General features: G+C 41.3%; 1 protein-coding gene across 1 annotated transcript in view; it reads right to left on the bottom strand.

The window, feature by feature from the left end:
* The window catches only part of AAGAB (alpha and gamma adaptin binding protein), a 54,505-nt gene that overhangs the window by 28,827 nt on the left and 4,016 nt on the right, over nucleotides 1-21,662 (bottom strand). Inside the window, exons 2-5 of the mRNA XM_007084537.3 lie at nucleotides 5,609-5,799; nucleotides 5,381-5,477; nucleotides 4,738-4,827; nucleotides 1,751-1,834 (exon numbers count right to left, since the gene is read on the bottom strand). Coding sequence (XP_007084599.2) covers nucleotides 1,751-1,834; nucleotides 4,738-4,827; nucleotides 5,381-5,477; nucleotides 5,609-5,799 — 462 coding nt within the window. The remainder of the gene's footprint in view (nucleotides 1-1,750; nucleotides 1,835-4,737; nucleotides 4,828-5,380; nucleotides 5,478-5,608; nucleotides 5,800-21,662) is intronic.

Below are 21,662 nucleotides of genomic sequence, written 5' to 3'. Positions count from 1 at the left end.
CTCTGCCCCTCCCCCACTCATGCTCGCTCTCTCTCTCTCTCTCTCCTTCAAAAATAAATAAACATTAAAAAAAACTTTTTAAAACTGATCTTCCACTTGACTCTTGTATCTCAGGGTGGATGGGGTGAGCTCAGTGTAAATGGGGTTTTTCTCATCGCTTTCTGTAGTGTTTCACCTCCCACAGCATACTTGCTGAGACAGCCAGGTGCTACAAGACAGAAACACACAATCAGCAATTCCTAAAGGACTGAGTTATGGGTTGAACTGTATTCCTCACCAAATTCACATGCTGAAGTTCTAACTCCTAACACCTCCGCATGTGACCCTATTTGCAGTATTAATTAATTAAGATGACGTCACACTGAAGTAGGGTGTGCCGTTAACACAATATGACTATCGTCCTTACACAAAAAAGAAATCTGCACACAGACAGGCACACAGGGAGACGGTCACAAGCCCAAAAACCGCGAGACGGGAGAAGCGAAAAGATCCTTCCCTAGCATGGCCCCGCTGACTCCTTGGTTTCACACACCTGGCATCTAAAGCTGTGAGACCATAAACACCTGTCGTCCTAAGCTTCCCGCTTGCCGTACTTTGTTACCGCAGCCTGAGCAAACTAATACACACAGTAAGAGGGTAACGCGCACCAAGCAGCCTACCCCCTTCACACTGCATTTCGGGTCCAGCTTCCCGCCCCACGGCCACTTGCGCCGCATCGGTCCAGGCCCCACCTCCTCACTCTGGCTCTGCCTCCACCGGCTTCAACCGCCATCGCATTACCCTTTGAAAGATGCCAACTTCTCTGTGTCACTCTGGTTACAATACCTCTAGTGACTCACCAATTCCTATAGGAAAAAGTCCAGATTCTCCAGATTCTCCTGACTAGCAGTCAGGTGTCTCTCTCCCAAGCTAGCTCCAACTGCTAAGTGACCCTGGAACATACAACCATTACTCTTGATGCCATGCTTCCTCCCTTTTTGTCACTCTCCCCTTCAATAACCCAAATCTGGACCATCCCAAGAACACCACTGCCGAGACCTGCGTTCACCGTGAAGATCTATATACTCGTGCCCACCGCAAAGACCACATCTATGACCTCCGTGTGTTTACTGCTTGTATGAGTCGTTCTGCACTCATCAAAGACTGCCTCGCGTGATTACCCAGCATGTTAAAAGTGCACACTTTGATCCCACAGCCGGACTATGAGCTCCTTAGGGATAGGGTTCATGTTTTCTAATTTTGGGGGTATTTCTCAAAGCCAAAGACAATGCTAGGCATATTTTAAGCAAGCTCTAGGTTCTTAAATCCTCACTGAATTAACTATTAAACATATATCATAAAAAAAAGGCGGGGCGCCTGGGTGCCTCAGTCGGCTGAGCGTCCGACTTCAGCTCAGGTCATGATCTCCCAGTTCGTGAGTTCGAGCCCCGCGTCAGGCTCTGTGCCGACAGCACAGAGCCTCGAGCCTGCCTCGGGTTCTGTGTCTCCCCTTCTCTCTGCCCCTCCCCTGCTCATGCTCTGTTTCTCAATAATAAACAAACGCTCAAAAAAAAATTAAAAATAAACAAACATATATTATAAATTCTTAATAATGTTACTTTTGGCTCTTCCTTCAACTGGGGGCTTAAAATTGAACAAATCTACAAATTTCATGTAATCCTCATGGTCCCACATATATCCAAATAATTTAAAACCTACAAGGAACAAGAGGAAAAAAACTCCTTAGGACTTTTAGTACCAAGTTACTTACCATTCTTCATCACTACATTGGACCAGACGTTTGCATTCAAGGCTTGAATGATTCGCTTTACTCCTGTAGATTCTGGGAAGTCATCTAATCAGGAAGGGGAAATAGATACATTTATACAAACATTTATACACACATACATAAATACGTGTGTATGTATGTATATATATGTGTGTGTACGTATATGTGTGTGTGGGTGTGTGTGGGTGTATCCCCCAAGGAAGTGTAACTGTGGATTATCTTATTATCTTGCTTATTTAGCTGGTATTTCACACTGTAAGTTATGTAATAAAGAAAAAATAAATGCAGAGCTCAGAGCTCCTAATAGGAATATCCGTGAAACTAAATCAATGAAATAAATGCACAATATAAAAGGTTTATACGATAAAGTCATCTCTATCACCTCACAATGGAATCCACTCATGTCCTCCTAAAAATGTTAGTTCCTGTTAATTACACAATCCTGGCATACCACTAGAAATACCAATTTTGGTTACTTATAGAGAATGAGTTTCCTGAAGGCAGGAAAGGTCCTCTTGGTAATGCCATAAAATCCTGTAAATGCCCTATCTTCTTCTGGGAACCACAGAATACAATCACTGTTTATAACAGGTTTTGGAGAACAATTTCCTTATCAGAGAGACACAGTTTAAGGGTGAGAAGTAAATTTACTGTAAGTGTAGGAGACAGGCAAGGGTCATTAAAAATAAAAACCAACAACTCAGTTTTGCCGGTTTAGTATTCGTACTATCTTGCTTCTGGAACTTAACTGATACTACTCAAAATAATAGGGCAATAATCCTGGTTAGCATACTAAGAAGATGACATTCTTGGCTTGCAGATTTGTGTACAATGGAAATTGAACATGAAAGACTGTATGGAAAATAATGGCAGAAAAAGTTTTCATGTGGTTGGAAGACAAAGTCTCCTAAGAGCTTACAGGGCACCATCCATGTAGAACCTGTGTCCAGTGGCCTGACCTGGCACAGAATTAGAAGTCAGACGATCTGAATTTGAACTCAGGCTCTGTAACTTGTTAGCTATTTGATCAAGGGCAAATCACATATGCCATTCTCAAAGAAAAGTGGGGCTGACACCACTCTGCATAGCCGCCCCCCCACCCCACCCCGACAAAGGCTGGCGGGAACCACCAGCTAATGTGGTGCCTGAAGGACACCAGGCACTCAGTAACTACTGATGGATGGATGAATCATTTAAAAGATACCAACCTACAAACCCAACAAATACGGTGAGGCTTAAACTGAAAATACAAAGATGAATTTTATTGCCATCGTGTCTAAATGAGGAAATAAAAAGGCAGGTTTATCCTCACTATGAATAATTCTGTTCTTAAAAGAAGAATACCTCAGATGACAGAACCAGAATCCATAAAAAGGGTCTGAAATAAAGAGCTAGAACCAGGAAGATGAAAGTTAATCCAAACAAGCATGAATTCTCATACCTGGGGTTAGAACACACGCATACAAAGCATACAGTTTGTTTTTAAAACTTCTAGGGAGGACTTCATCACTTCACCTAAAGATGATATGTTAAAAGTTTATTTTAATATTAAGCTAAATTAATGCAAGAGCATTGTTCAGACAAGGAGCAAGGAGATGTGTGGTGGTATAAGGGAGAAGAAATTACAAAATAAAAACAGATTTAAATAAATGACTCAAATGTTGACTCTCAGGGGCAACACTAAGATGAGAAAATTCTAGTGCCAGAAATAAGCAATTATGTACATGTTCATATACACAAAACAAGGCACAAGTTTTAGCGGACCTGGAAAGATGTGAGAAGAGAAACTGTACTTGTTCATTTTTAGTTATTATTAAAAACGTACAGGGAGAAAAATCAGCCTTTTTATTTCATTTTTGTCCTCTTCTTCTCTGGCACGGTTTTATTTCCAAAGGTAACATTTTGGAAAAATTCCAAATAAGCCAGAATATAAAAAGATATTTCTTAATTCCTTTCAAAAAAATTAGGTAGGTTTCATGTAATGATTACTTCTATCCTATCTATGTGCTTTAATCCATATTGGTTGTGCCTTAAAATATCTTTTGTAACAACTGGCATCTTCTCGATGCTACACCCCAAATGGTCCCCTAACTACAAGCCAAGCACCTTTTCCATTTCTTCCCCGTGGAACAAGTGAGAGGTCAGAGTTCATGATGCCAACACAGTCTTCACATTTCTAAACGGAAATGATCTCTCCCATCTCTGAAATACCACAGCACCAATATATATTTTTTTAAATATTTATGATATTCCACTTGGTAATTCAATTGTTCATATACGTTTATCTCTTGTACTAGATTATGAGGTTTTGGTGGGCCAAAACCTGTCTTATCTTGGTAGGTCCCACAGCAGGGAGCACAAGTATATTTGGAAGCAGAGAAGGTAAGAAGAGGAATGAAGGGGGGGGAAGAGAGATGTGGGAAGAAACAAAAGGTCCAGAGTATAGTGGAAGGCAGTTAAGTGAAAAGCTGCCCCGGGGGGAAAGGAGTGGGGATTCTGGGTCTATTTGTGGTTTCAAATGTCCAAAAGACATAAAAATAGGGCTGACATGCCCTTCCTAAGGTCCCTGGAAATTCAGCCTTAGGATATTAAGAATTCAAAATAAGGAACATTAACTATTTATGAATATAGGTCAAACCCTCTTTTTTTTTTTTTTTTTTTTTTTTTTGGCAGTGGAGAAAGTATAAGAGATTGGAGAAATGACTGAGATTTAAGGTAGAAATCCTCTGTCTTCACCCGTAAGAAAAACGCGAACAGTATTTCAAAAGTCCTAACATGCATGGTGAAGACAAATAAATGGATTATTTGATTACCAGTAAGACCACATCAATGGGTTTTGCACAAATCTTTCCAAACAGCTGAGGAAAAAATATTTTTTTAATTTCACTTCGATTCTTCTTCCCCAAATTAAAATGCTCCCTCATCTCCGAATCCAAACGCCATGTTTCTCCCGACCCATAAATACTTACCATCCTCCTCCGGCAGCTCTTCCGGACTAAGCTCTACCAATTCAAAGCCATGTCTGATACACCATTCTTGAGCTTTTTGTCGGTTTACGCCTAACATGCAAAAGAATCTTCATAAGTAAAAAAACTTTCCAAACAGAATATTGCTGCAATACTCTCCACAAATCTCAGTGCTGCCCTTAATGTCAAGGTTACTCTAAAGGCACCCAAAATAAAGTAATGTAAAGAAGATGATTTCTCGGGGTGCCTGGGTAGCTTAGTCGGTTAAGTATCTGACTTCGGCTAAGGTCATGATCTCACGGTTCGTGGGTTCAAAGCTTGACAGCTTGCAGCCTGGGGCCTGCTTCAGATTCTGTGTCTCCCTCTCTCTCTGCCCTTCCCCCACTCGCACTCTGTGTGTGTCTCTGTCTCTCTCTCTTTCAAAAATAAACATTTAAAACAAAAAAGATGGTATCTCAAACCCCAAGTGTCCGTTCATAAAAAATAAAATGTAAATATTACAAGATTCCAAAGAGAAATAGCTGAAAATAGTTCTATACAGTAATAAAATCACAGGAGATATACTAAGTTAAGAGAACAAAAGTACTCTGCTTCCCAAGGCACAGCAACTGTATGTACCAACCGTAGCCCCGTTGGCACGCCTTACCATTTTCACACACTCTGTCACAGACCAAGATCATGACCTCAGGTAGCCATGCTTCTGCCAGTGGAAGCCAGGAGGAAACACTATCAAGACCAGATTTCTGGAGGGAGGAAAAACAAACAAACCAACCAACCCAGAAAAAGAGACAGTAAGAGACCTCATGGAAAAGGTGGGGGGGGGGGGAGCACAAAATAATTTCCTCCTCAAGGTCCCTGGAAAACCAAAGCTTACTTGCGTGCTGTCAAAGTAAACCACCAACGCTTGGACAGACTCCGCCACCTCGGCAGTGACGAGACATTTGTTTGGCACCACGCACAGATTGATGTCTGCCGAATAGTATTTGTTATCAATGGTCCAGGGGTAAAACCTCACGGCATCATCGGCAGTCACTTCCACGAGAAGATCTTCTGCTCCAAGGATATCTGAACAAAAGGACACAACGTTAGCATGGAAAGTGCACAAACTGATACACACTGGTCAAGTTTCACGGTAAAGAATCAGACTAACGGGGTACTCTGGCTGCTTCTCTTTCGGTAAAGATTTCAAAAAGCCCCCCATTTATCAGGGTATTTCCTTCTCTATCATTTGATTGTAAAAGTAATGGTGGCATAATCGAACTCATGGGCTCTTTTAAGAACACAAGAACGATTGTGATTAGGTCAGACAGCAGGCAACAAAAGAGCTATTTAGCCAAACACCCAGAAAAAAGCAAGCAGAAAAGAAAGAACAGCTTACGTTTATTTTATTGCCTACATACTTCTTGTGAGAGGCAGGATTACAAGAATCTTCAGGAATCTGGAACTATTGTGTACTTACCGCAAGCTGAAAGGAAGACAGCAGTAAGGCTAAACCATTAATAAAATAAAAGCTACACATATTCCTTGGGCCAAATGCTTACACATTAATTCAACTAAAGATAGAAAAGAATGGATTCTGATAAATGACCCCAATTCCATTTATATTCAGCCTTGTTCAGATTCTTCGAAAGCCAACTCAAATTTTTGTTCGATAAAGACACTTTTGGCATCATTTAAAGACATAACAGCCAAGCAAATTTATTTAGGATGTAACTAAATCTTTCAGAAACCCATGTGCAGTGCGGCTATAACTAATGAAATTCTTACAGTAAAAGCCAAATCAACGATGAACAAATATAGATGAGGACATGGAACCACTGAGCAGTTTGCTTCCGTAATGCCGTAAAGTATTCAGAAGTGGAAAACATTAGAAACTGTCCTACCCTAACCTCCCATCTCTCACATCCATACCCACAACCTATGTTTTATGTGGAAAGTAAGTTTAAAGAGGTAAAATAACATGCCACTAAAATTGGGTTCTTATAAGAAGGTATGGCGGGTGTCTGGGTGGCTCAGTCGGTTAAGTGCCTGACTCTTGATTTGAGCTCAGGTCATGATCTCACAGTTCATGAGATCAAGTCCCAGCAGGGCTCCACACTGACAGCACAGAGCCTGCTTGGGATTCTCTTTCTTTCTCTGCCCCTCCCCCCACTCTCCCTCGTGCCCTCCCTCTCTCTCTCACTCTCTCTCAAAATAAACTTTAAAAAAGAGTGACTTTAGGGGTGCCTGGGTGGCTCAGTCGGTTGGGCATCCAACTTCGACTCAGGTCATGATCTCACGGTTCAGGAGTTTGAGCCCCACGTCAGGCTCTGTGCTGACAGCTCAGAACCTGGAGCCTGCTTCGGATTCTGTGTCTCCCTCTCTCTCTGCCCCTCCTCCACTCATGCTCTGTCTCTCTTTCAAAAATAAATAAACATTTTAAAGAAGTGACTTTGTTTTTTAAAAAAAGAGAATATATGGCAAAATGGCCACAAACTCCTTTTCAATGCAAAGTAAGATGAATGTTATTTTATAAAATATTCCTCAAACTCACAGTTAGCAGGACATAGAAAACTAGAAGCTAAATTTTCAGTTCCAGAGCGAAGATTATGTATTTGAAACACTGCCATAGTTTCTGCTCAAACAAAAAGATCTGGGGAAATTATGTAGTCCAAAAGACTGCTAGGATTAATGTATAGTAACTTACAAAGCATGTACGTGCATATATGCATGCTTTTCACTGGTAAACTATCTTCGTGTGGTTATTAGGAGGAAACGGTCTGAAAATAAAACGCCTCCTTTTTTAAAAAAAAATTAAAATAACTAAACTTAAAATAAATTTAAGACTACATTTGACATATGGCACACACTGTGAAACTAACTTTCTAAAATTTTTCACTGCAACCAGAATTGTTACTTGTAAATTACCATAGGTCTATGCCAATATTTGAAAATCTGAATTTGTCTTGTCTGTTCAAGAAATCGACAGTTCTTGCTGCTTAATTTCTACACAAAGTAATCGTTCATGAATTATCAAGCAATTCCTTAGCAGCCAGCTGCAATGTCCTCCATGGGGCATTATGACAAGTTCAGGTAGGAAATGAGCAGGAAGAACAGATAAAGTGTAAAAATCAAAGATTCTGTTTTCATGTAAGTGTCTCACAGAAAAAGAAAAAAAAAAAAAAAACACCAAACCTCCTAGATCAAAGTCTATGTTGCATTCAAAGCTAATCTTCCTAACTCCAAGCAGGTGGTCCAGCAATATGCCGATAAAAGCACATATGGAAGAAGGCAAACTAAACCAAGGGGAGTAGCAAAAATTGTATAAACTGATTTTTTAAGGGTAGGAGGAGCTACCATATGGAATCTGTTTTCTTCATTCATGGGCATTTTTTTTTAAATAACGAACAAATTAACTTTTTTTTTTTTTAAAGTAGGGAATACAGAGAGTAAAATACTGTTTCCATGTGTTATGGGGCAAAGGACAAAGAGTGGGACCAGAACTCCTGCTGTCACCACAAGCGGTTCTTGAGATTTCCTACACCGCTTGTCTTGTTAAAAACTGGAATAAAATTTCAGCTATGCGCTTTTGAAATCACAGTCTTCAACTAACCTGGAAAAATAAAATCAATTAAGGGGTCACCTCCTTACTGACTGCAATTTAGGACACTGGGATCCATTAAGCGTGGTTCGTTTTATTAATCGGTGCATAGAGCACAAGACAACAGAACCATGTGCTTCTCAGAGCTCTTAAAATTTTAGTTTTGTCTCTTCTCTGATTTCCAAGTGATTAAGATATTTACCGAACACACAGAAAGAAGCAATTTCTCTTTTCTCTACACCTGGATGAGAACAGAACCAATAGGCTGGGAAAATGAATTTCACCTGTCAGTGTTTTCCTAGCTGGGTGTGTGTATTTCCTTATTCCTTGTGCTCCCTGGAATAACTTGATGGCTCAATCCACTTATCAGATTCTTTCATTTGTAACATTTTATGTCCAATCAGATACTTTCAGAGAGGCTGAATATGGACTTTATCATCATACCTGTGCCATCTCACAACTAGAGAAAAGTGAACGGTCTCATTCTTTTTGTCATCAATCTCATAATGTACACTTTAATTTTAAAAATGTAAATGTCTACACTAAATATGGCTTTTCTCACTTACTTGTCTTTTCTATTTGGTTTCAAACGTCTAACAAGTTTATTCTTTTCCACATTAAAACAAGAATTGCTCAAATGCTTATGCACATGACTAAGAGTTTCTGGAGATGAGCCAGTACCGTTTACTCATTTCACAGATGGGAAAACTGAGGACCAAAAAAAAGGGAGGGGGAGGGAGGGGAGGGGGAGGAGGGGGAGGAGGGGGAGGAGGGGGAGGAGGGGGAGGAGGGGGAGGAGGAGGAGCCGCCACTTGCCTAAGGGAGAAGAGCCTAAAACGAAACTCAGGTCACCAGCACTTTTCCCTACTACACTGTGATGCAATACTGGTGATATTCAGGATCTGAGCTAGATCACACTCAAGTGTCTAATGGTCACAAGCCCAAACTAACCTATGGGCTTACAGTATCTCCCACTTTTTTATGAAAACCAAAAATAATAGCCAGAACAAAGGCATCAGAATATACGAGCCTGAAGCACAATTAACCCATCCGAAAACGGTCTATGGGTTTTGGGTATTTATATGTTATAAGTGAGTTACAGTGATTGTGTTTTGGTTTTTGTTGCTGTTTGGCTTTTTGCCAGACTTCCTAGAGAAACCCACAATGTTGTTTTTTTTTTTTTTCCCTTCTTTGCCCTTCACTAAAATGAATTTTGATGTAGTCAAAACAATGCACAAATGAAGTCAAGAGCAGTTCTCCCTCCGCCTGGTGGATGCTGGCCTGTCTCCTTCCCGCTGTTGGCAGCCACCTGGTGGAGCTGCAGTACATCATCGTTTAAGAGACAAATACGAGATGATGAATTGCCAGTCTGTTGCCACAAACTTGGTCTCACAGCTTAAAATAGTAATCTGTAGTGTTTTCGGACGAGAAGTTAAACGTCAACCCAGTTCCAGGAGCAAGTACGAACCTTTCCCCGGCTTTAAGTGCAAGTATAAATCTCTTGCCCTGTTTGAGAAACGGGTACACATAGCCACCAATTCTCCTGCCACTCCGATTTACTTCTTGCTTCTTTCGCGAACTTCTTTCCCCGACAGTCCCACACGGCAAGTCAGGGACAAGATTCAAGAGAACGGAAGAAAGGCGTATGCCAAGGAAGCATGTCAGCTCCGCAACCCAATGACTGCTTCGTCCCCACACCCGCTCTGTACTTCTGTCTGTCCTAATGTCGCTTCCCTCAGAGAGTGTAAATTTGGTAAGCAGTCAAATCAGAGGAGGCATGCACACAGCCATCCTTAGTTCAGCATCGGTAAGAGGTGATACTCTAGCATGAATTAGGAAGCAAACTGGAGTTCCAAGGTGAATTCTACCAACACCAAAAGTACACATTTGCAATCCCTCCCTCCCTCTCTCTCTCACCCCCACACATACTAACCCTTACCTTACCCCCTCATCTATCCACTCCAGCCAAAAAAAGACAAAACAAGTCCATTCTAACTTAAATGCATTGATACTGCTTTAGATTAACCCTATCTTCTTCAGTAGAATTCAGGACACTTTTGACACCAGTAGAATTAATGTCCCCTTAATGAATCGCGACATTCTTTGTGAAGAGAAGCTGTCCAGTGGTTAAGTCATATTTTCTATGCCCAGAGGGAAATGATAGCTGCCACTCCAAATCAAGATGATCCTTCCAGAAATCAGCCCTCTTCTGAGAATGCAGCTGATTTTCTACTTTCTCCGAGAACTGAAGCTGCCTTTTCCGCAAGGTATCATAACCTCCCACCCCTGGTATCCACTCCTCCGGGGACCCAAGGTTCCTCTCCCTCCCCTCTGCACTGACAGTACTAACCAGAATAGAAAAGGCCATAAAACAGAAAACATGAATAGACACTTCTCTAAAGAAGACATCCAGATGGCCAACAGGCACATGAAAAGATGCTCAACGTCGCTCCTCATCAGGGAAATACAAATCAAAACCACACTCAGATATCACCTCACGCCAGTCAGAGAGGCCAAAATGAACAAATCAGGAGACTATAGATGCTGGAGAGGATGTGGAGAAACGGGAACCCTCTTGCACTGTTGGTGGGAATGCAAATTGGTGCAGCCACTCTGGAAAACAGTGTGGAGGCTCCTCAAAAAATTAAAAATAGACCTACCCTATGACCCAGCAGTAGCACTGCTAGGAATTTACCCAAGGGATACAGGAGTACTGATGCATAGGGGCACTTGTACCCCAGTGTTTATAGCAGCACTCTCAACAATAGCCAAATTATGGAAAGAGCCTAAATGTCCATCAACTGATGAATGGATAAAGAAATTGTGGTTTATATACACAATGGAGTACTACATGGTAATGAGAAAGAACAAAATATGGCCCTTTGTAGCAACGTGGACGGAACTGGAAAGTGTGATGCTAAGTGAAATAAGCCATACAGAGAAAGACAGATACCATATATTTTCACTCTTATGTGGATCCTGAGAAACTTAACAGAAACCCATGGGGGAGGGGAAGGGGGGGAAAAAAAAAAAAGAGGTTAGAGTGGGAGAGAGCCAAAGCATAAGAGACTCTTAAAAACTGAGAACAAACTGAGGGTTGATGGGGGGTGGGAGGGAGGGGAGGGTGGGTGATGGGTATTGAGGAGGGCACCTTTTGGGATGAGTACTGTGTGTTGTATGGAAACCAATTTGACAATAAATTTCATATACTGAAAAAAAAAAAAAAGAAAGAAAAAAAAGAAAAGGCCATAAAATAGAGACAGCACAGACCTGGGGTCAGACAGACCTACATTTGAATGCTGATCCTCTGTGAGAACAAAAAATTGACCTCTCTGTGTCTCATTTCCTCACCGGCAAAGGGACAAACACACTTCTCAAATGGCTTCTTGCAGATTAAATGCAACAATGCGTGAGAAGGTGCAGGCAGGCACTGGGCACTGAGTTGCCCCCAGTAAGTGTTCATTTCCCTCCTCCCGGGCTCAGGCGTCTGCCCACGTGCTGCACTCTGGACAAGAGGCTGGGCCAGAGATGCACGGGCAGAGGCGGTAAGCAAAAGTGCAACTGGGAAACGACCGCGTCCTTGAGCTGCTCTGGCCCCTCCCTTCCCAAAATATGCCTTCTCAAATGTTTCTTTTCCATTGTTAAGGCACAGACTGAGACAGAAGAGAAAGCAATTAGGAAAATTATAGGAGGCAGCAGAGTCTGACGTCAGTTGAAGGGGAAAGTAGCCATTATGAAAGAAAAGAATTGGGTAAAATGTGCTTTAGGAAAAACTATGAAGGCCAGACTTCTCATTAGCCAGCAAGGAAAGGCGAAGAGAGACCTTTAAAAATCATCAAGGCTCCATATTGTTGCAACTAGTTACAATCTCACAGTGCGATTTCCTGAAAGGTCCTAGAAAGGGGCCTGCTGTCACACACTTCGTAGCAGTTATGAACAGATTATTCCCCAAGTACAAGGGGCCATCTCCACTGGTGTGATACTTAACGCTTAGAACTGTGCAGGCCTAGGGCCAGGCCTCTGTAAGGACCAGTGTGGGGAAATCCTCGTCCGTGATTCTCTGAGCCATCACCCTGCCGCCTCCCCGTGCGAGCGCAGGCAGCGCTTGGTTCAGTCTAAAGGACAGACGGCCGGTTGGGGCAGTACTAGGTTGCCCCGAGGGAAGAATAACTGGCTTAGGGCAACGTACTGCTGCTTGAACAAGAGGACAGCAATTCTGGTTTGCTTACAACACTTCATTACCTTTTCCTCACACACTCCTCCTCTGGTCACCCTCGAAATTCACATTTCCACATGCTCTGGGGCGACTTTTTAGATCACCGTGGAAAAGTGTGAAAGTTGAAGCAGAGGAAATCCAACTCAGTCCTCCTCCTCCTCCTCCCCTAGTTTACTTTCTCCCAGTAGCCATCTGGAATTGGTCACCACAGCTTCATCTTAAAATAACTGGGGGGGGGGGGGGAATGCAGGGAGAAAACATGGTCTGTGCCTGCCCCCAGAAGACCCCATGATGCAGTAAGACACATCTGCACAAAAGAACAGGAAGAAGCTGGCAGCAAGGGGAGAGAGAACATGGAAAAGTGTTTTATGAAGGCCAAGGAGGAACCCCCAGCTTGTATGTTCTACGGGCTGAACGCAAAGACCACTTTATCAATCCCAGCGGCATAGCCCGTGAACCATTCCCCCCCATACGGGGGGAGAGGGACTTCTTTGAATTCCATTACTATTACTTATTTATTCAAAACCACAGTTCTAGATCTACATTTAAGCCAGGGTTCTCTATAGGGAGGTGATTTTGGCGCTCCTGGGGACACGCCAACACCTGGAGACATTTTTGGTTGTACCAGGTGATTGGCCAGGAACATTGTGGAACATCCTACAGTGCATACGACAGCACGTGTACAACAAAGGATTACCCGGCTGAAAATGTCAACAGTGTGAAGGCTCGGAAACCCTGATCTAAAAGGAACTTGTGGAATGGACCTGGCTGTGTTTATGAAACAAAACGCAAGTTCTGGAATGCAAAGTTGGTTTTATTCTTTCTTCCAGAACGGAAACTCGCCATTACAGCCAGGCATCACATGAAATCTATCTCTGATAAAATCGATCTCAAACAGCTTAGTTATTTCAACCATAAGAATTTTTTGGTCATTAACCTTAGATGTTTTGAAAATTATTTATGAATGGTGGTTTTCTGGGAAAAAAAAGAAGACATAAGCCTCGACAGGCCAATTAGGAGAGTACTTGTCACATTCAAGTAATAATTTTTCATTAACAAATTAGCATCAAGTCAATGTAACACATCCAATGTCCCAGGACTTAAAAGGTCCTTCAGGAAGGGTAAGACCATGACTGGGCAACCCCTGGTCAAAGGACCACAGAAAAAGAACACTATAACACTGTGGACTTCATCAAAATTAAAAATTTTTGCATTTCAAAAGATACCATCAAGAAAACCCAAAGACAAGCCACAAAACAGGAGAAGAAACATGTGAATGATATGTGTGACCACTTCCAGAATATTTAAAGGACTCTTACAACTCAATAATAAGATGAAAAAAAAACAACTTAAAAATGGGAAGAAGAGAGGCACCTGGGTGGCTCAGTCGGTTAAACGTCCAACTTTGGCTCAGGTCATCATCTCACGGTTTGTGGTTTCGAGCCCCGCGTCAGGCTCTGGGCTGACAGCTCAGAGTCTGGAGCCTGCTTCAGATTCTCTGTCTCCCTCTCTCTCTGCCCTTCCCCTCCTTGTGCTCTGTCTTTGTCTCTCAAAAATAAATAAATGTAAAAGAAAAAAATGGGAAGAAGAACTGAATGGACCTTTCACCAAAGAAGACATAGGAATGGACTATATGCACCTGGAAAGAATCTCAGCATCATTAGCCATTAGGGAAAGGCAAATCAAAACCACAGTGAAATACCACCTCACACCCACTAGAATGGCTATAATGGAAAATACAGGCAATAACAAGCGTTGCCGAAGAGGAGGAGAAACCGGAATCCACATACATTGCTGATGGGAACACAAAATGGTGCCATCACTCTGGAAAACAGTTTGGCAGTTTCTTCAAATAGCACAGTAGCTTCTCTGAATGTGCATAAGTGCATTACTCATAGTAGCCCCAAAGTGGAAACAACCCAAATGTCCATCAACTGATGAATGGTTAAAGTGTGGTATGCCCATACAATGGAATATGAAGTACATGCTAAGTATAGATGCATCTCGAAAACATTAAGCTGAGTAAAAGAAGGCCAATACAAGAGAGTATATACTATAGGATTCCTTTGAAATAAAATGTCCGCATAAGGCAAATCTATAAAGACAAAGTACATTAGTGGTTGCCTAGAGCTGGGGGCGAGAATGGGGAGCGACTGCAAATAGTCACAAGCTTTCCTTCTAGGGGATAGAAATGTTTTCCACCAAAAGTAAGTGGATCTTATATTTAAACTATATCCAAATGAAGCTGCTAAAAAACCAAAAAAATCATGGAAGCTGGAAGATAATGTCCTCATTTTACAGATGAGGTAAGTGACTGAGGCACATGATGTTTCAGAGACTTAGAACGATGATGGCACAGGTAGGGGGACTGAATATTTGTAGGAGGAAAGTTAACTTGCTTCAAGTCAAAACAGCCAGGAAAAGGCAGACCTCAGTGCTCAATTCGCAAAAAGTTTTCCCCCACGAAACCCATGAATGACCCCAGGAGAATGCAGACAGAAAGGTAATTTTCTTGGTTTATTACCAGTTGATCACATGTTCCTGCTGTGAGCATCCAGATTTTGATCCAAGGACAGTAACATGTTTCCCCATCTCTGTGTAGAACCAGCCTTCAGGTCAGTGTGGAAAATGAAACCCTGAAGAGGGTATTTGCTACTGAACCTACAACATCACACAGGCTCTTTAAAAGTCTGACAACTGTCCTCTTTGTCTTAACCTATGTCAATCCTGCTTTTTATAAGTAATTATTAGAGATGTGTCTGTGGTACTGTGTGCGTTGGCTCCAACACAGATACAATGTCACGTCCAGATTATCATTCTCGCCAGACACACTCAAAACAATTTTTATACCTTAACCTTTTGAAAAATGGGTCTATATCAGATTTCATTATTATGAAGTGTCACTATTTGTTGAGGAATTATACAGGGCAAGCTTAAACCAAATGACCACTACGTAGTTTCTAGATGTTTTTACTTTTGTGCACAAAAACAAGCAGCTGGATGGCCCAGAAATAAGGGTCTGAGTCTAGATACTCTTAGAATCGTCCAGGATGATACAATGCTCTCTGCGTCATAAATGGTTCTGTGCAACATGGGTTAATGCACAATATTTTTCCGCTGGTGCTTCTCCTCATACTCTCCACCCTCTTTCCAGGAATGCCATTTGTTGGGAAGGCAAACACCTTACAATCATTTCATCATCAACAATAACCTTACACAAAAAGTCAAATTCCCGACTCCACTAGGAAACGAACTGAACACCAATAAAAATGTCTTCATTTAATCATTTAACCTGTCACAGTTCATCTACTAACGCTCTAAACTACCACGAAAGAAAAGTGTACACTTAATTTGAACCATAAAAGTTCTCATCTTTGTAGAAAAATCTTTCACTGTCATTTTTCCTATCCCTACCTCCACCTTGAATACACACAGTTCTGGCTGCCAAGAAATTCATCATGTTTCATGTATATAGAAGAATTAGAACTGAATCTTGGCTCTCCAACATGCAAGGCTGAACAACCTTAGAAGATCACAACTTCTTTGAGCTTGCATTTCCCTCTCTCTCTCTCACTCACACACATACACACACGCGCGCGCGCTCATACTAGAAGATAACATGGGCATGTTTTGTAAGTTCCTTTGGGTCTAGAGAAAATATGAACTTGTATTTAATCTTTCTTCCTCCTTAGGTTGATGACTTAACATCCCTCTTTTAATAACAATAAAAATCCTAAGCCCTCTATTAATGTCAATTGAAAATTTAAAAATATATTAAGAATCATAGCTAAAAACACTCCTCTACCCCCATTACCAGTAGAAATCGCTGCTTAGGCTGACCACCTACTGAATCACTCTGATGACAACCTTAGCCCGTTGGTGGAAGATCTTGTTAGTCCAATCTTTCCTCCTTTGAAGAAAATAAAGCCTTGGAAATACACAAAGGCAGAGCTATCCTACCACAAAAAAACAAGCGACATTGCTTAAGCAAAAATTATTATTAATTCCCAGAGTGAAAAAAAAAAAAAAAAAAGGTTCCACTCAGAATAACAAAGCAGCTATAGAAAAAAAATGCAAATTAAAAGACCCAAGCTCTTATCCTCTTCTGTTGCTGGACAATATTAGCTAAGCTGTATAATAAGCCCCTACCTTTGAAATAACGTCTCCTTAGTAAACTACTTTAGGATCCTTTTGTAACTATTGGGGTCTAAGAGACCTAGACACAAACTCCCAGTCTTGAAGGAGAGTGAATGTTTCCCAAAGAAGCAATGTCATAAATGATGGCTGGCTTTGCCTGTGTAATTCCCCAAAGCCTAGTTTACCCATCATATAGTTGAGCTAACTGGTTCTTCAGCTTTAGAAACCTTTAGAAACCTAGGGGCTGGAGCACTGTTTCCATGGGTAAGTTTGGAATCTGAATTCCAAACACAAAAAGTTCAAAAGTGGAGTGTCTACTGCAACCTTAAAAATGCAACATGGATGGACCTAGAAGGAAGGCATCATGCTAAGAGAAATAAGTCCGAGAAAGACAAATACCTTACGATTTCACTTCTACGAGGAATCTAAAAAATAAAACAGACAACAAAAACTCATATATATGAGAACAATTTGGTGGTTGCCAGAGGGGAGGGTGTTGAGGGCATGGGCGAAATAGGGGAAGGAGATTAAGAAGTACACACTTCTGGCTATAAAAGTAAATCACGGGGATAGAAAGTACAGCAGAGGGAACATAGTCAGTGATATGGTAATCATTTTTTATGGCGACAGATGGTAACTACACTATCGTGGTGAGAATTTCGTAATGTTTATAACTGCCAAATCACTATGTCATACACCTGAAACTAATACATGTCAACTATACTTCAATTAAAAAAAACAAAACAAAAACAAAAACACCTCAATCCTGGGGAAATTAGGATAGCTGACTGCCCTAAAGGGAAACCCAAATCTTCTCAGCTGGGCAAAAGTCTTCCCATCGATGAGAAAAAAAAATGTATTTTGTTTAAAAGCTACCATTTCACCTCCCCCTGGCCCAGGGAGGTTTCTCTAGGAAGGAGGGCCCTCCTTATCTGCAAGTCCCTGGAAGACAGCAAAACACAACAATGGCTGTGCTCATTTTCCATTTCCCCGGGGAGCTGTGGAAACCAGGTGACCAGGACCTGGGGCCCGGGCCTTAGTTAAATCCTGGAAGAATGTACAAAGGTCCTGTGTGGAATTGCTAAATTCAAATTAGTGAGAACTTTTAGCTCTGTTTCAAGCATTGTTCTCCTACAAAAGCAAATGACCACGGGCTAAATCCTATTATCCCTTCAGCCTTTCAAAGAGAACCCCCATAGCTCAGCTGCTGCCTCTCTGGTGCCTTTGCTGTTTTGAGTTCCCCTATCTGGAGTTAATTGCGAGCAGGCCTGGTTAAGAGGCTGCTCCTAGAGCCAGACTGCCTCCGTTCAAAACCTGGCTCAGCTATTTGGCCTGGAGCAAATTACTTAATTTCTCCGTGTTGCAATTTCTTTGCAAAATGAGAATAATGATGGGAACAATAGCACAAAAATGTTGTAATAGTTAAGCAGATTAGTACGCGGTGAGTGCTCAGAATACAGGTTGTCAAACTTTTTCAATAAAGGACCGGAGAGTAAATATTTTAGGCTGGGGGCCATGCTGTCTGTGGTGCGACTGTTCAACTCTGGAAAGTATTTATAGACAAAATGTAAACAAACGGTCACGGCTGTGTGCCAATAAAACTTTATACAAAACAGATCCAGGGACCAAAGACTGGAACCAGCCCAGATGTGCTTCCATAGCTAAACAGTTAAACTGTGGCACATCCTTACCATGGAATGATGTTCAGCAATAAAAAGGTATGAATTATTGACACTCTAGATGACTCTCTAGGGAATTCTGTTGAGCAGAAAAAAAAATCTCCAAAAGTAATCTACTATAGAGCTCCAATTGTATTTTTGAAATGACAACATTTTAGAAATGGAAGACGGGTTAGTGGTTTTCAGGGGTTAGGGATGAAGACTGGGGGCATAACCTGGGAGAGAGGTGGGTGCGGTTATAAAAGGGCAACACATTGGATCCCTGCGGTGTTGAAACTATTCAGTATCTTGATTGCAGTAGATACACAAACCACAGGTGATAAAGTTGTACAGAATACATACACAAGCACAAACGCATAAAAGTCAAACTGGGGAAATCTGAGTAAGATTGGTGGATTGTATTAATGTCAATAAACTGAATATATTATAGCACAAGATACATGGGGCAGTTTTCCAAAACACGCACACACACACAAATTAAGAATGCAGAAGTAAGAAGCACCGTATAATCTAACATAAAAATAAGTAACATGGTAACACAGAATTTTACATCTAGAGGAATGGTAGAGATGATCTCAAACCATTTCCTATTTTTAATGTTCATCCTACATAGGAGTGACTAGTAAATAATATGCCTCTATTTTGAGTTCACTCAACTGAGCAAATAAAAATTCAGACACCGTTCAAACTATCGGGCATACATAATGTTTGGGTTTTTTTGTTTCGTTCTGTTTTTTTTTTTTTTTTTTTGAGAGAGAGTGCAAGTGCGGGAGGGGTAGAGAGAGGGGGACAGAGGATCCAACGTGGGCTCTGCCCTGACAGGCTGACAGCAACCAGGCCTTTGTGGGGCTCACATGACCTGATACTCAACTGACTGAGCCACTCTGGTGCCCCCATAATGCTCTTTTTAAATATAGGTCCTCCAGACAAAGATATTTTTCTCCTCACTCAGAATTAAGACTTCAACCCTCCTAAATGGAAATCCAAAGATATTTTAAAACGTTCTTTTAGGAGTTAATCTTCTCTATCGTTTCTTATACCAATGCCACCACCTTAAATAGTTCTGATTGCTAAGGAATTCCAACACATTTCATTCACATGTTCCATGCATAAAAGTCCGGAATGTGATCGTATGCACCCACACTTAGTACTTGAGCGCTTTGGGCAAGCCAGCTAGTATTTTTTCTAAGCCACAATTTCTGCATTTATAAAATGGGGATAACCTGAATTCATGACTTCACAGATACAAGAACCAAATTAAAAGGTGTGAAAACGCATTTGAGAAGAGTTCTGAGGGGCACCTGGGTGGCTCTGTCAGTTGGGCATCTGACTTCCGCCAGGGTCATGATCTCACGGTTCATGGGTTCAAGTCCCACATTGGGCTCTGTGCTGGCAGCTCAGAGCCTGGAGCCTGCTTCGGATTTTGGGTCTCCCTCTCTCTCTGCCCCTCCCCTGCTCATGCTCTGTCTCTCTCTCTCCTTCAAAAATAAATAAACATTAAAAAAAAAATTTTTTTTTTAAAAGAGAAGAGTTCTGATACACATTCAAATGCTTATTATGATTGTAAGATCTCCAAATTCCCACACTTCACTAAAAGTAAGAATTCTGTTCCGAGTGTTCAGATGTAGAACCTGAATGGCTTACAGTTGCTGAGTTGGCCTTACACACTTCAAAAAAAAAAAAAAAAATCAAACAAGTCTCTGGAGACTTTTCTACTAAAGCTCCTTCTAGGAGTGGAAAAAAGTATTAAGGTTCGTCAAAAAATTAAAAATAGAATTACCATAAAATCCAGTAATTCCACTACTGGATATTTACCCAAAGAAAACAAAAACACTAATCCAAAAGGACATATGTACCCCTACGTTTATTGTAGCATTAACAATAGCCAAACCACGGAAGCAGCCTAAGTGCCCCTCAACTGATGAATGGATAAAGAAGATGTGTGAATATATATACAATGGAATGAAAAAAAAGAATGAAAATAAAAAGAATGAAAAAAAAGAATGAAATAAAAAAAGAATGAAATCTTGCCATTTGCGACAATATGGATGAATCTAGAGGGTATAATGCTAAGTAAAGTAAGTCAAAGAAAGAAAGTCCATATGATTTCACTCACAGGTGGAATTTAAGAAAACAAGAACTAAGAAAAAAAAAGGCAAACCGAAAAACAGACTCCTATATCAAGAACAGATGCTTCCAGAGGGGAGGCAGAGGGGAGGCAGATGGGGGGCAGGGGGGGGGCGGGGGGGGGTGGGGAATGGGTGAAACAGGTGAAGGGGATTAAGAGTACACTTACCATGATGAGCACAGTGTGATGTACAGAAGTGCTGAATCACTACATTGTACACCTGGAACTAATACAACACTGTATGTTAACTGTCCTAGAGTTAAAATAAAAACTAAAGTTCCTTCTAAGAAAGTAGAGTAAAATGTTACAACTTCGGTCTCTACATTTTAATATTTTCACAAGTGGAACACACACTTTCACTGCATCCCTCTTGAGAGCAGGAACAGTACCTTAATTGTCATTTTAGCTACAGTAACTGGTACAAAAGAGGCGAGCTGTGCTTCGTATCAGGCTATACTTTTCCAGAATGAAAGTAAAATCTTCATATAAATATATATGAGGTGGAAAGAGGTCTGGCCCTGGAGTACAGACACTGGCTCTCACAGCACATACAGCCTTGCCTTCAAGCATCCTGAGACTTCATTTCCCTTTAAAGGTCTACAATGTGGGGTGCCTGGGTGGCTCAGTTGGTTGAATGTCCAACTTCAGCTCAGGTCATGATCCCGCTGCTTGGGGGTTTGGGGGTTCGAGCCCCCATGTGGGGCTCTGTGCTGACAGCTCAGAGCCTGGAGCCTGCTTTGGGTTCTGTGTCTCCCTCCCTCTCCGCTCCTCCCCTGGTGGTGCTCAGTCTCTCTCTCTTTCTCTCTCTCTCTCTCTCAAAAATAAATAAACATTAAAAAAGAATTTTTTTTAAAGTCTACAATGTAAGTCTGTAATGCCCTTTTATCTAATATCAGACACCCACCCAGAATACTGAAAATAACGCCTTTGAGTGACAAAATGAAAAAAAATTTTCCACAAAATCCATGCATGCACTTTATCCATAGCAGGGGCCTACTGATTTTTATTTCATGTTTATTTATAACAAACTTGGTTATCTGGTTATGAAATATTTCCCATTGTCGGTTAAAAGCAGTAAAAGACATCAGATGTTGAAAGAAAGACAAACTGGAGAAACCCTAAAGGTTCTTCTTCCTGATGGATGAAACGAAACCAAACCGTCCCCAAAAAGATCAGATTCAATCCAAA

The sequence above is a fragment of the Panthera tigris genome, chromosome B3 (assembly GCF_018350195.1).
Source record: "Panthera tigris isolate Pti1 chromosome B3, P.tigris_Pti1_mat1.1, whole genome shotgun sequence".
NCBI lineage: Eukaryota > Metazoa > Chordata > Mammalia > Carnivora > Felidae > Panthera > Panthera tigris.
The sequence above is the reverse complement of the archived record's forward strand: the minus strand, read 5'-3'. Positions and strand labels throughout refer to the sequence as shown.